The sequence below is a fragment of the Mobula hypostoma genome, chromosome 9 (assembly GCF_963921235.1).
Source record: "Mobula hypostoma chromosome 9, sMobHyp1.1, whole genome shotgun sequence".
Taxonomy (NCBI): domain Eukaryota; kingdom Metazoa; phylum Chordata; class Chondrichthyes; order Myliobatiformes; family Myliobatidae; genus Mobula; species Mobula hypostoma.
Window position 1 is genome coordinate 24,162,694 of NC_086105.1, and position 12,076 is coordinate 24,174,769.

Here is a 12,076-nt window from a genome sequence, read left to right on the forward strand (position 1 = left end):
GGAAAAAAGTGCAGAAAATTGGTAGATGGAATTTAATGCAGTCAGCTGTGAGGTGTTGCACTTTGGAAAAACCAGCTAGGGTAGGTGGTAAATGGTGAGTAGCAGGGCACTGAGAAGTGTGGTAGAACACAGGAATCAGGGAACACAGACCCGTAATTCCTTGAAAGTAGCATCATAGATAGATACGGTTGCAAAGAAAGCTTTTGACACACTGGTCTTCATAAATCAATGTACCAAGTACAGGATTTGGGATGTTCTGATGAAATTGTCCAAGGGTGAGGCCTAATTTGAAATACTGTGTACAGATTTGGTCCTTATTTACAAGAAAAATGTAAGTAAGATTGAAAGAGTGCAGAGAAAATTTACAAGGACGTTGCCGATACCCAAGGACCTCAGTCATTGGGAAAGGTTGTATAGAGGAGAACTTTATTCTCTAGAACGTAGAAGTTTGATAGAGGTATACACAATTATGAGCCGTAATGAATAGGGCAAATACAAGGAGGCTTTTTGCATTGAGGTTGGGTGGGTATGAGTTAAGGGTGAAAAGTGAAATGCTTAAGGGTAATGTGAGGAGGAACTTCTTCACTCAGAGGGTGGTGAGAGTGTAGAGTGAGCTGCCAGTACAAGGGGGTGGGTGTGGAGTTTATTTCAACATTTAAGAGAAATTTGGATAGGACGGGTATGGAGGGCCACGGTCTGGGTGTAGGTCGATTGGACTGGGCAGATTAATGGTTTGGCACAGACTAGAAGGACAAAGAACCTGTTTCTGCGCTGTAGGGATCTACGACTCTATCAATACACTAGAACTTTCAACAATTCTTCTGCGGAAATCAGCATTGAAAAATTGGTAGCAAGCAAACTTCATAAATTGCTGCGACTTAAAGAACAAAACTGAATACTTAGAAGCATATTTTAAAATCTAGATAACACTCAAATGTACTGCTGCACAGAAATTGTTGAGAAATGTACCAAAAAAACTTTAATCTATTATTGTTGCATCAAATATTCCATGTATACAAATAAGCAATCGAAAAGATAAAGCCTGCAAATGCTGGAAATCTGAAAAATAACACAAAATAATGCTGGCTATACTCATGATGTCAGCCAACATCTGTGGAAAAGAAACAGACTTAATATTTCAGGTTGACGACCCTTCAGCAGAAACTTTTAACAGCTTGGTTAAATATCTATTACTACAAAATGTAGGAATCTGTTGGACAGGTTTCATTTTAATTGGAGAATAAATATACTGGCCAGGAGGTTCACTGGTTTTACTTGGGAAGGTTTAAACAAATTTGGAAGGGGCTGAGAACCAGAAACCAGGTCAGAAAGAGGAGCCATAACCATCAGAAAACCAATATATACACTCATATTTGGGAAAGAAACGGTGACTTCAACTTCCACAACGTAGACTGGGACATACTTAGTGCAAGAGGATTGTACAGGGTAGAATTTGTTAGGCGCATCCATGAGGATTTCTTAAATCAGTATAGAGATAGTCCAACAAGATGAGGAATCATATTGGACCCAGTGCTGTGTAATGAGCCATATCAGGTGACTGACCTTTCAGTGCGGGAACAGTTAGAGAAGAGTGATCATAATTCCTTAAATAGTAAGATAGCTTTAGGCAAGTACAGAACTTGAAGAAATATTAAATTGGAGTCGGGTAAATTGTAAGAATATTAGGCAGTAACTCGGGAAAGTTAATTGGGAACAGCTGTTAATGGCCAGCTCCTTATTAGTGCCAATATGCAGCAGAATCTTGGAGCCTTGATATGAGACTATAGCAATTTTGTATTTAGAAGAGATTAATTTAGTTAGGCATTTAATTAGTGACGTAATTAGTTCGGCATAACACTGGGCTGAAGGGCCTGTTCCTGTGTTGTACTGCCTAACCCGGCTGAATGTTTTCAGCATTTTATGACTTTTTAAAAATAATCTAAGAAATCATTGTTTCAATAAATTGCATCAGATTTATCCCTCGCTCCTATCAACTATCCACCCTGGATTTTCACCCTTCACGTTGACCTTTAACACCAAAATGAAGTATCATTCCTTTGTATCAACACATGCAGTCTAAACAGTTGGGATTCCGGGATTCTCTACGAGGGAATAATCCTTATCTCCTCTGCAATGTTCTACAGAGTGAGAGAAAAAAACAACCAACGCGTACTGCGAGATTCCCTTCAATTTAAAAGTGCAGCATCTGATGCTTTCATACAAAGTGAAACACAAATCCCCGTAACTGTCCATTACTGACGTTCACCCATGATAGTATCCTGCTATTTCCTTCTAACCCACGACTAACAACGCCCTCAGCTCCCCCCTGCCCCAACACAATTAACAAGGAACGGCTCACGTTGCACATTTTACCACCTTCGCTGGTACTTGCCGTACCCACGGCCGCCATCACGCCAGTCTGCTTATCGGTTTTACGTCACCCGTCGGAAAGCATAACAACCGTCCCGCAGCCAATTGTAGATCGAAATCGATGGAAGTAATTCGCGTCATGACCTAGGAACCTTGTAGTTCGGTAACGCTTTGATATCGAGGCAAAGCGAATAGTTAGAACTACATCTCCCAGAAAACAGTGCGCCTTCCTCAACAAAAGAAACTACTATTCCCAGAATACCTTGTAGCACCTACAATGCGGGACTACAGCTCCTAGTAGCCTTTGCGCCTTTAGGGTTCTTGCCTGTCCAGAGTCTGAACAATGGTCCCGTGGATAAACTGCTCAGTAACTAGGGCACGTTAGGGGACAAGTTTTATTGTTGTGCAAATATTGCATTTATCCTTTATCTGGTTCGACGATGTGGATACCTACAGACAATGAAAAATACGGTGTCGGTGAGTGTATTGCGGCTTTACTCTGCGTGATTTGTGCCCCCCGCTATTGAATTGCAATGAGTTTGAGAGAGTGCGGTTGGTGCCAGTGACTGGGGTCGATGCAGAGGCGAAGCGATGTGTCCAAAAAAGCTGCGAAGAACTGAACCGGTGTAATACGATAATGTTGCCGCTTCTTTGAGGGCGCGAGCTGTTCCTCTCGTCCGTTATAATTGGGCTGCCTATTTTTAATTTTCCGTTTCCTTGCTCATATTAAAAACGTCCTTGGCTTAGAGGAAGAGGGAGAAATGCTGGTTTCCCCGACTGCTTTGTGCTCCCGCTACCTTTTCCTTTTTAACCTTCCGCTAACGTTTTAGCCATCGCCTCTGAGTTTTCTACCCTGCCTTTGTTTTGCTTCATTTGTTATATTTTCCATGTATTTGAACATGCTATTTCTATAATATTTCCCAATATTTCTATTGTCTTTGCAAAATAAACCTGTTTATGCGTGCAAACAAAGATTATGAATACGCATAGACACATCTCTGAAGAATACTGCCCATTTATATGTAGTCGGGGTTTGTAGCCTTCCGATTGTCACTCTTTGTAATCTGGTTGTTTGTCAGAGTTGCGTAAAGTTTAGGGAATGGTAAATTTGTAAACAGAATAAGTAGGTCTGAGGTATTCCTTTTTATTAATCATTAAAAACAGATTGTGCACGCTTCAAAAGAGGAATGGTTTGATTTTTTTAAAAATCTTCCGATCGTAATAACAAAGCGGCAGCATATGGATGGTACTACCGCGTCTCAGCAGGACGGTAGATCAATGGGATATTGATAGTAAAACTGCTTTTAATAGCGGGTGATGGAATTTTAAAAAGAACTCTCAATAAATCACTGAGCTGGCATTTTACAAATCTGAGTATCTCAGCAGAAGTTGTTCCACTGCCGCCTGTTATGAATATTTTAAAACTAGCCTGAGGGTAGATCTTGGAGCGCTGTTGGAATTTGGGCGGAGAGGGAAAGGTTTGCGTATGACTCCCCTCAGGATCCTTGTGAATGGATGTCCGTTATAATTCAGGGATGGTTAATTGCCAGATCAGACAGAAGTTGTCTATGTATGGTTATCAGTTCAGTTAAATACCAATTTTGGCGCCTTTTGGAAAAGCTGCCAGGGCACACCTCGAGTTTCCCCCCGCCGATCAGTGGACCGGGATTTTCCATTTCCCTCGGCGATTTGGCCAAGGTTTTGCAGCAAATCATTCTGGAATTCAAATAGAGCCGGCAGTCGATTTTTATCTCACGATTACACTCCCAGTGGAATGGATGGATTGGGAGTTGTGCGATTTACTTTTCATCGCCAGGAGTGAGGTCAGAACGTCGATTGATGTGGTCATCGGAGAGGAAATGCAAAGTGATGGATGGGTTCTCTCACGCAGGTGGTTAGTCAAATTGGCGTTGCGTTAAAACCTTCATGGCTATAAACAATTCTCAGGAGTCGCTGCGGAGAAATAAACTATTTTGGAATCAATGCGTTTTGTTATTATTGGTTACGAGTTAGCTGAGAAAGCATAGAGTAAGTTGTTGTCGGACAAGGCGCTCGGTGACTGTGAAGGTGCATTGAAAATGTGACCATTATTGCAAGTTGTCATAAGGGTTTAACTAATGTTTCCGAGCTCTGACCCACGTGAACAGAGATAGAAATGGAAACCAAAACAAGTTCCATTTTTAATAAAGACGAGAACATTTGCAGATGCTGGAAATCCAAGCAACACACACAAAATTCTGAAGGAATTCAGGAATTCAAATTCTGTCAGGTAGCATCTAAAGAAAAGAGTAAGCAGTCGACGTTTCGGGCCGAGACTTTTCACCAGGACTGGAATTATTTTTAATAATTCGTGTGCATTTCACTCCCCTTGTTTCACTGTTCTCTTTCCGTGGCGTTTGGAGACCATTTGGCGACTTTGTGTTTGTCTGCATTACTAATCTTAGAACAGTTTCTTCTTTAGTAAATGTTACTTGCTACAGGCCAGTTTGAAGGTAACTGAACCAAAATTAGTTTAAATCTTTTCTCATTGTCTTCAAAGGGATCAATTTTCATTGGCCATTCAGCTATAGAAAGCAAACATTTTACTTGTAATAATAATGTACTCTCAGAAAAAATAGGTTGTGGCAGAGAGTTTCTTTTATTCAAGTGTAACTATTTGGAGAATTCATTGATTTTTTTTGGAATCAAATTTGAAACTGTAACATGTGAAATTTAATTTTTGTGGAGAGTTGATTGCAAGGTGTGGAAACATTGTGGTCTAAAGCCAGATTTAAATAATGCAGAAGAGACTCTTTCATTTATTGTTCTGAAACAATCAATTAAAATGTGCTATTCTGTGCTCTGAAAACAAAGTTAATTGTAGAATAAACGCACATGCTGGTTGAAGTAAAACACAAAAAAATGGTGAGAAAAATGACAAGCCAGTCAGCTTCAGAGGAGAAAGCAGACATTTGAAATTTAGCCTCTTCATTAGAACAGTTCCACTGAGAACCCTGCATTTAACTGTACCCTTGGTGGGAGGGGATGATTAAAAATTTACCAATCAGACACAAAGCCCTTTTCATTTGTCTTGCAAGAGTATGATAGCAACCTGCAGGAAAATATGGATGTTGTTAACTGTGAACAGCATGTTGCAGATACCCAAATGTGTAACCGCAGATCTCAAAGCTATTTGTACAGACAGGGATAAAGACAGTTAAGTCTGTAGGAGTGGAAATTTTTGTGCAAGCTTTACTTTCATTGATTTCAACAGCTGTTTTTTTTCTAGCTGTGCATGAAATTAATAAATGCTTTATTAAGATATCTCTTTTGTGAAAATTCCTTTGAGCTATGTTTACTAACAATGTTTCAAATTTGTAGTTAGTTTGGGAATATCGTCTGTATTGAATAGGAATCACAATAGAGTAAGTTCTATTAAAGAGAATCCGTGCTCCAGTAGGTATTTGAATTCAGCAATTGTACAATCAGATACAGGGTTGTGAGAATTTTTTTCAACCCTCAACATATTGCAGTGAGAGAATATACTTTGATAAAGACACAAGTCTGTAGGCATTGGAGCAACAGACAAAAAGCTGGAGGAACTGAGCAAATCAGGTAGCATCTAAGGAGGGAAGTAACGGTCAATGCTTCCAGTCAAGAATTCATATAGAAAGAGGGGAGATGGTCAGTATTTTAAAAAGTGAGCGGAAAGATGTGAGCAAGAGCTAACAGTCGGGTAAATCCAGGCAAGGATCAAGATGGGAGGATAGAAGCTGGGACGTGTTAAGTGGAAGTAACAGTGCTGAAAATGATTAAATCTAATTGAAGAGGAAGGTAGAACATGGAATAAAGTAAAGGAGGTGGGAGGGCAGTTTGGCATTTGGGCAGTGAAGCACAAGAGATTCTGCAGATGCCGGAAGTCTAAAATGTAGCAGCAGCTCAGCAGGTCAAGTAGCACCTATGGAAGGGAATAAACAGCCGACATTCCGGGCCGAGCCCTTTCAACAGGACTGGAAAGGAAGAAGCCAATATAAGAACGTGGGGGGAGGGGGAGGATGACATGCTGGCAGGTGAAGCCAGCTGAGGGGGATGGTGGGTAGGTGGGTGACAGTAGATGAAGAAACTGGTAGGTGGTAGGTGGAAAAGATAAAGGGCTGAAGCAGGAGGAATCTGTTAGGAGAGGAAGTTGGGGGAGGGGCACCAGAGAGAGGTGATGGGCAGGTAAGGACAAGGTAAAGGGGAAGAAGGGGGCCACAATGGGGAATGGAGAAAGGGGGGAAAAATTACAAATTGATGTTTGTGCTGTCAGATTGGAGGCCACCTGGTGGGAAGATGAGGTGCTGCTGCTCCAACTGGCACAGATGCTATAGCATCCCCTTCACTTTCTCCATTCAGGGCCTCAAACGGTCCTTCCGGGTGAGGCAATGCTTCACCTGCGAGTTTGTCAGGGTCATCTACTATTCTTGGTGTGGTCTCCTCTGCAGCGGTTTGATCCAACGTAGATTGGGGGACTTTGGTTGAGCAGCTTTGCTCCGTCTGCCACACCTGGCGGGATTTCACACTGACCACCCATTTTTACTCCCCATTCCCATTCTGACATGTCAGTCCACAACCTCTTCTACTGCCCTGATGAGGCCACTCTCAGGTTGGAGGAACAGCACCTGTAACACACATCAACCAACATTTCCAAGTAAGTCTTTGCTGAATTCATGCAAATTGTACATAAATATTAATTGATCACAGAAACCTGGCTGAAATCTTAAACTGTTTGACATCAAGGATGTCTCTAACTTATTCTATTTTTAGCCCAGCATTTCACCAGTTTAACGATCTACTCTTCCATTCACGTGCTGAGGAACTAGTGTATTAAATTGTTAATGATAACATCAGCTAAACACGATCGAAGGTTTCATCACATTTGTAATAAATGTATAGGATTGCTGAAGGTAAAACAAAATGTATGCCGTTGATTGGTATTACTATAAAAAGCATGCTTTGATCTGTTTATATATTCTGTACAAAATAAATAAGCAGTATTCAAGTATAGTGTGGAGCTTTTAAATAGTATTTTCATATGCTAACCATCTGAGGCATTGACAGCCTGCTTTGAGAGTATCAGCATATGGAGTTGACGGATATTTAGTTTTCTATTGTCAGCAATTTATATTTAATAAAACTTTATGCTTTTAAATCAAACTCTGACACTTCAGGATATTGAAACTATATGCCCCTTGATGTATGTGTTTTACTGCAACCAATGGGACTAGCTTGGTTGCCTTGGGTGGCATGGGCAAGTTGGTCTAAAGAGCCTGTTTCTGTGCAGTAGATTCCCTGAATGGAAAATAACTGTGTGTGACTTTGTTTAACATGGAGAGATTGATGCATGGGCAGCCACTGCACTGTTTTTATAGATCTGGGTCAGATTCCAGAATCAGAATCAGGATTATTATCACCGGCATGTGACGTGAAATTTGTTAACTTAGCAGCAGTTTAATGCAATACACAATCTAGCAGAGAAAGAAAAAAAAGTAATAAGTAAAATAAAATAATAAATAAACAAGTAAATCAATTACATCTATTGAATAGATTTTTAAAAATGTGCAAAAACAGAAACACTGTATATTTAAAAAAAAAAGTGAGGTAGTGTCCAAAGCTTCAATGTCCATTTAAGAATCGGATGGCAGAGGGGAAGAAGCTGTTCCTGAATCACTGAGTGTGTGCCTTCAGGCTTCTGTACCTCCTACCTGATGGTAACAGTGAGAAAAGGGCATGCCCTGGGTGCTGGAGGTCTTTAATAATAGATGCTGCCTTTCTGAGACACTGCTCCCTAAAGATGTCCTGGATACTTTGTAGGCTAGTGCCCAAGATGGAGCTGATTAGATTTACAACCTGCTGCAGCTTCTTTTGGTCATATTCCAGTGACAAGGAAGACAAGTTGCCTGGGGACCTTTCACTGCTGCAGCCTTCCTCCACCTTCGCTGCTGTTGTAATGTGTCGTCATCTTCTGCCAGCCCCGCCATTGAGGTCTTCATTGGATTGCTGTTTATCTGCAACCTCCCCCTTGACCTTACCGTTATGAGTGATCCTACCAGGAGCAAAAGTGCCAGGTGGCTAAGCTTCAGATAGCATCGCTCTTGGGATCTTAGGAAATGAGAAACCTCTCCACCATGGCAAACTGATGGTCCTTAAAAGAATGTGTGTATAACTGTATGACTTTGTGCTATTCTGTAATTAAAGTTCCATATTTCCTGTAAAGTTTTAAAATTTGGTATTTTTAGACAATTCTCATTTGATCTTAATTGATAGTACATGTATGCCACGTTATGAGGTGTTCATTTATTATTAAATTTTCAGGGTTAGAAATATTTCCTGAATTATTGCTAAGAGCCTACCTGGTCAAGATCAACTTGCATTACTTCGGAAAACTTTAAATATTTCCAGCACTTCCTTTTCAGAACTTGGTTAAATATCACTTGTGGAAATAGAGTATTATTTTAAGTTATTATTTTATGATTGAAATTTAATTCAGCAAATCCAGCCTGCCTTATCAGTCAATTCCAGTAAGTGTAACTGGAGAAAGTTACATTTGTTTTTACTGAAATCCTTTGAACTGCTTACATAATTAAGCAGTTTTTCTTATTGGTGTTTTATATCAAGTCGGCATAGTAAATTGCATGTCTATGGCTGAGCACTCCACATGCATTGCTATTGACCACTGTTACTGAATTTCTGTCAAGAAAAATACGTAGCTACAGCTAGGTACAGTTTTCAAATTTAATGTCCTTGGTCTAATGAACCAGCCCTACTAATAAACCTTGCTTTCATTAGGCAGTCAATAATTTTTGGTTTACTAGCATTAATCAGAATCAGCTTTGGACACTACCTCAGTTTCTTAGAATGTACAGTATTTCTGATTTTGCACATTTTTAAAATCTATTCAATATATGTAATTTGTTTATTATTATTGTTTTATTTATTATTATTTTTTCTCTCTGCTAGATTATGTATTGCATTGAACTGCTGCTGCTAAGTTAACAAATTTCACGTCACATGCTGGTGATAATTAACCTGATTCTGAAGATAGTCATCATAGCTATCAAGTGAAAGCTTTAACATTATTTCACTCTTTCATTTTACTTTTGTTTGAACAGTAATTACTATTACCTTTTTGATGAAATGGGGAGTACCATTGAATCAAAGGAATGCAGATGAGCATGGGAGACAAATCAACATTCTGGGTTAATTTGCATGGTTGTTTTTCCAAATGAGGCTCACTATAAATCTTACCAGGTGAACAGGCAAATTGATTCACTTGTTTATATAATTTTATGGCACATTACTTTTCTCATAGTCTGTCTTGGTATTCTCCGACCTGATGGCATCAATATCAATTTCTCTAAGTTAAGGTGACCAGCCCCCTCTGTTTCCCTTACCCATCCCTTGTTTTTCCTTAACCTTCTGGCTCTGTACCCATTCTTCTTCCCCTCTTCTGCTCTCATGGCTTGCCCATTGCATATACATTCCTCCCTCTGTTTCCCCACCTTTGCCTCTTTCCCATTATTCAATGGTCCACTGTCTGATTACATCTTTAGCCCTTTGTCTCCTGAACCTATCACCGATCACCTCCTAGTTCTCACATCATTCCCACGTTCCCCAACCTCTTTCACTTAATTACCTTCCCGCCTCACCTGGATTTCCCTATCACCCACTGGCTTGGGCTGCTCCCCTTCTCTCAATCCTTTTATTCTGTCTTGTGCCCTCTTTCTTTCCAGTGCTGATGAAGGGCTTTGGCCTGAAATGTTGGCTGTTCATTACTATCCATAGATGCCATCTGACGTGCCAAGTTTTTCCAGCATTTTGTGTGTCCTCTGTTTCCCGTTTGTATAGTTTCGCCATCCAGTTTTTTTTAATCTGACATGGAACAGAAGTGAGAGTTTTCCCATAATTACATGATCTTGGTAGTATAAAATTGTGGTTTTGATATGGAAAATGATGTGCTCATGTCTCAAAGCCTCTGTTATGTAGTCAGAGATTTATTTGTTCATTTTTGGGTTTTAACTGAGATCCAATCAGCATGATAGCGAAGAAGATACCGTGAAAATGGTTTCATTTCATTCTGGCCACTATTTGTTCCTGCAGTGATACTAATAAAACAATTGTCCCAAATGGTACTGAAATGTGCTTTGCTGTGGGGAAATTTGGTCTGTGCAGGCAGTTCATGTCGTGCACGTGGACGAGGCCTTAAAAGTAAGAGAAAGGAAGTGACAGTCACTGTTTATGAGAATGCATTCACTTTTCACCTTTTCACTGCAAAATAAGATTTAATCTTCAAGATTGTTTACATTGAGTTAAATGAACAGTTTAATTGGAGGCATTTGGTTTGCCAGACCGGATGTTAGGTAGGCTATGTGTACTGAAGTTGCAACATCCTGTGAGAGTTGAACCCTTTGTCCAATATGTTAACATTTTCAAAGACAGAGTGATGAATGGATTAATTTTTCATCAGCACAGAATAATGAAATCACAGAAAAATGGATAAGAAAGGAAAGTTATAGTATGTTGATGTTATTAACATTTCTTACAGTATGTTAATTTGCAATGTAGATTTATCATAGTTAATTGAACTAAAGATGGAATTTAACTTATTTAAATGTTAAGTGAACTGTAATGTTAATTACATGTTAAGTTTCCATTTCCTTTTTTTTTAAATTTTATTTTTATTTGGATAAGGAGTTCACAATTATCATGTACTTTTTTCACACATATAACCTTTTCCATTTTTTTATATGTATAAAACTACAATTATTTATACATTCTTAAGTACACATTGAGATGATATAAAAGCAAAATAAACATTTAAATAGATAATAATGTACTGTGGTAAATCTAACCTATTAGGCTAAGTAATGAAATGAGTTGTTAAGAAAAATGGTAATAATAGTTTCCATACAACCCTTCTGGACCATTTCCACTGGTCCAAAATGTTGCATACAAGCCTATATACCAACCATTGTCGGTGTTTATATCCCAATTTGTTCGTGCTTATTCCTGCCCGCAGACATAATTATCCAATCCCTATTTTTGAACTTTGCCTGTTAAACACATTTTTTTCTTGGTTATATTTATTTGCATTTCCTTGTGAATTGAAATAGGTTGTAATATTTATTTACCTTTTAAGCATTATGCGGTAAAGAATTTTAGCCTTGAAGCAGGGTATAATTAATTAAATTGAAAAGGATAGGCATCTTATGAGGAGTTGAGAATTCCCAAAGATGTGATCTATTGAAATGACAAATGTAAAATAAACATGCTGTCCTTGTCAGAAGAATGCTGTCAAATTCATGCTTGTAAAACTATAGTCGTAAAATGGTGTATTTTTTAAAAAATTGCAGTTAAACATTTACTAAAGTAAATTATATTGTAATATCTGATCTTCATTGGCATGTGTTCTACTTTCTACCTATGGGAAATCAATGTCTTTGTGAAGTTCAGATTTACAAAGGTTCATGGACCTATCTGGCTCACTTTACAAATTATGATTTTTTTTTGCCTTGAGCAACAAAACCTCACAGACGTGGCAAAATTGCTGTATGTTGAATGTTTTGAATTAAACAAGTTGCATTCTATTTTGATTATGGTTTGTATTGCTTGAATGTTTCAACATCAAAGTATTAACTTGGAAGTTATTTTTTAAAAAAAGTATGGATCTAAAATAGTGTCACAAATG

The 12,076-nt window shown here is 38.9% G+C and overlaps 2 protein-coding genes across 8 annotated transcripts in view; one reads left to right on the forward strand and one right to left on the reverse strand.

The window, feature by feature from the left end:
- Positions 1–2,428, reverse strand: part of znf277 (zinc finger protein 277) — a 67,839-nt gene extending 65,411 nt beyond the window's left edge. Inside the window, exon 1 of one of the 2 annotated variants that reach the window (XM_063057886.1) lies at positions 2,377–2,428. In XM_063057886.1, the coding sequence (XP_062913956.1) occupies positions 2,377–2,410 (34 nt within the window). In that variant the 5' untranslated portion in view covers positions 2,411–2,428. Of the gene's footprint in view, positions 1–2,359 lie in introns of both variants that reach the window. The other variant, XM_063057887.1, reaches the window with a different exon arrangement.
- Positions 2,429–2,696: 268 nt separating this feature from the next.
- Positions 2,697–12,076, forward strand: part of dock4 (dedicator of cytokinesis 4) — a 366,243-nt gene continuing 356,863 nt past the window's right edge. For all 6 annotated transcript variants that reach the window (XM_063057889.1, XM_063057890.1, XM_063057892.1 and 3 more), the window contains exon 1: positions 2,697–2,847. In XM_063057889.1, the coding sequence (XP_062913959.1) occupies positions 2,811–2,847 (37 nt within the window). In that variant the 5' untranslated portion in view covers positions 2,697–2,810. The remainder of the gene's footprint in view (positions 2,848–12,076) is intronic.